Source organism: Myotis brandtii, unplaced genomic scaffold (genome assembly GCF_000412655.1).
Source record: "Myotis brandtii unplaced genomic scaffold, ASM41265v1 scaffold334, whole genome shotgun sequence".
NCBI classification, from domain to species: Eukaryota; Metazoa; Chordata; class Mammalia; order Chiroptera; family Vespertilionidae; genus Myotis; species Myotis brandtii.
Genome location: NW_005362885.1, coordinates 446,094 through 447,025, shown reverse-complemented (window position 1 = coordinate 447,025; position 932 = coordinate 446,094). Strand labels below are relative to the sequence as shown.

Sequence of the window (932 nt, the reverse complement as noted above, 5' to 3'; positions counted from 1 at the left end):
TGCGCCGTACCCGGGGGGCGCCCCCTCTCTCAGGGTCCCCCCCAGCCGGTGCACGCCCCTCACGGGTCAGAGGCTGCCTGTGGACCCTGCTCCTCTGCTGTGTCCAGTCCTCCCTCTGGTCAGACTCAGGGAGGGGAGGCCCCGCCTGCCCCAAGCCACCTCTGGGGTCCTCCCTCAGGGGGTGCTCTCTAGGGAGGAGGGAGGGGCCTCCCGAGGAGAAGTTGTTGCCCCTGGAAACAGCAAACATCTGCCCGCGCTCCTGGCCTGGGGCCTGGCCAAGGGCCTCGAGGGGAGGGGTGGTCCTTCCAGAGCCTGCGCCCCACGCCCGCCTCTCAGCCCCACGCACTTTGACCTCCCCGTCTTTAGCCTGGGCACGGATGGCTTGCTGGCGGATCAGCTCGTTGGACAGCACGGGCCGGAAGGTCACCTGGACCAGGCATTTCTGGGGGGAGAGGGTCGAGGGCAGAGCCGGCCCTGAGGGCACCCTGCCCGCCTTGCACCCACTGCCCCCAGCTCCCTGGCTCCCCTCTGAGGTCCTGCGACTCTCCTTGGGATTTCAGTGCAGCACGCCCCTTCCGGGAAGGCCTCCCTGACCACTCCCTCCTGGAAGGCAGGGTGGGCTGCTGGGCATGATTTCCAAGCCCACTCTGCCCATGTGGGTCGGGGTCCGTGAAGGCAGCCTGGTGGGCCAGGACCCGGCCCACCTCCCACGACATGAGTGAGGAAGGAAACTTTGTTCTCCGCCTCTGAGATGTGGGGGTGAGTTCCTCACCCTGACCTGCCCATGACCAGCACAGCCGGCTCCAAAGCTCAGTGGGCTCCCTGGGCCGCACAGCAAAGGGGCATGACGCATGTCAGGCGGGGGGTGTGTGTGTGTGTGGGGGGGATGAGAGAGAGGGGGGGAGAGGAAGAGACAGGGGAGAGAGGGGGAG

The 932-nt window shown here is 67.7% G+C and overlaps 1 protein-coding gene across 1 annotated transcript in view; it reads right to left on the bottom strand.

Moving 5' to 3' along the window:
* The window catches only part of CFAP74 (cilia and flagella associated protein 74), a 38,931-nt gene that overhangs the window by 5,209 nt on the left and 32,790 nt on the right, over positions 1-932 (bottom strand). The window contains 1 exon segment of the mRNA XM_014543767.1: positions 6-536. Coding sequence (XP_014399253.1) covers positions 6-536 — 531 coding nt within the window.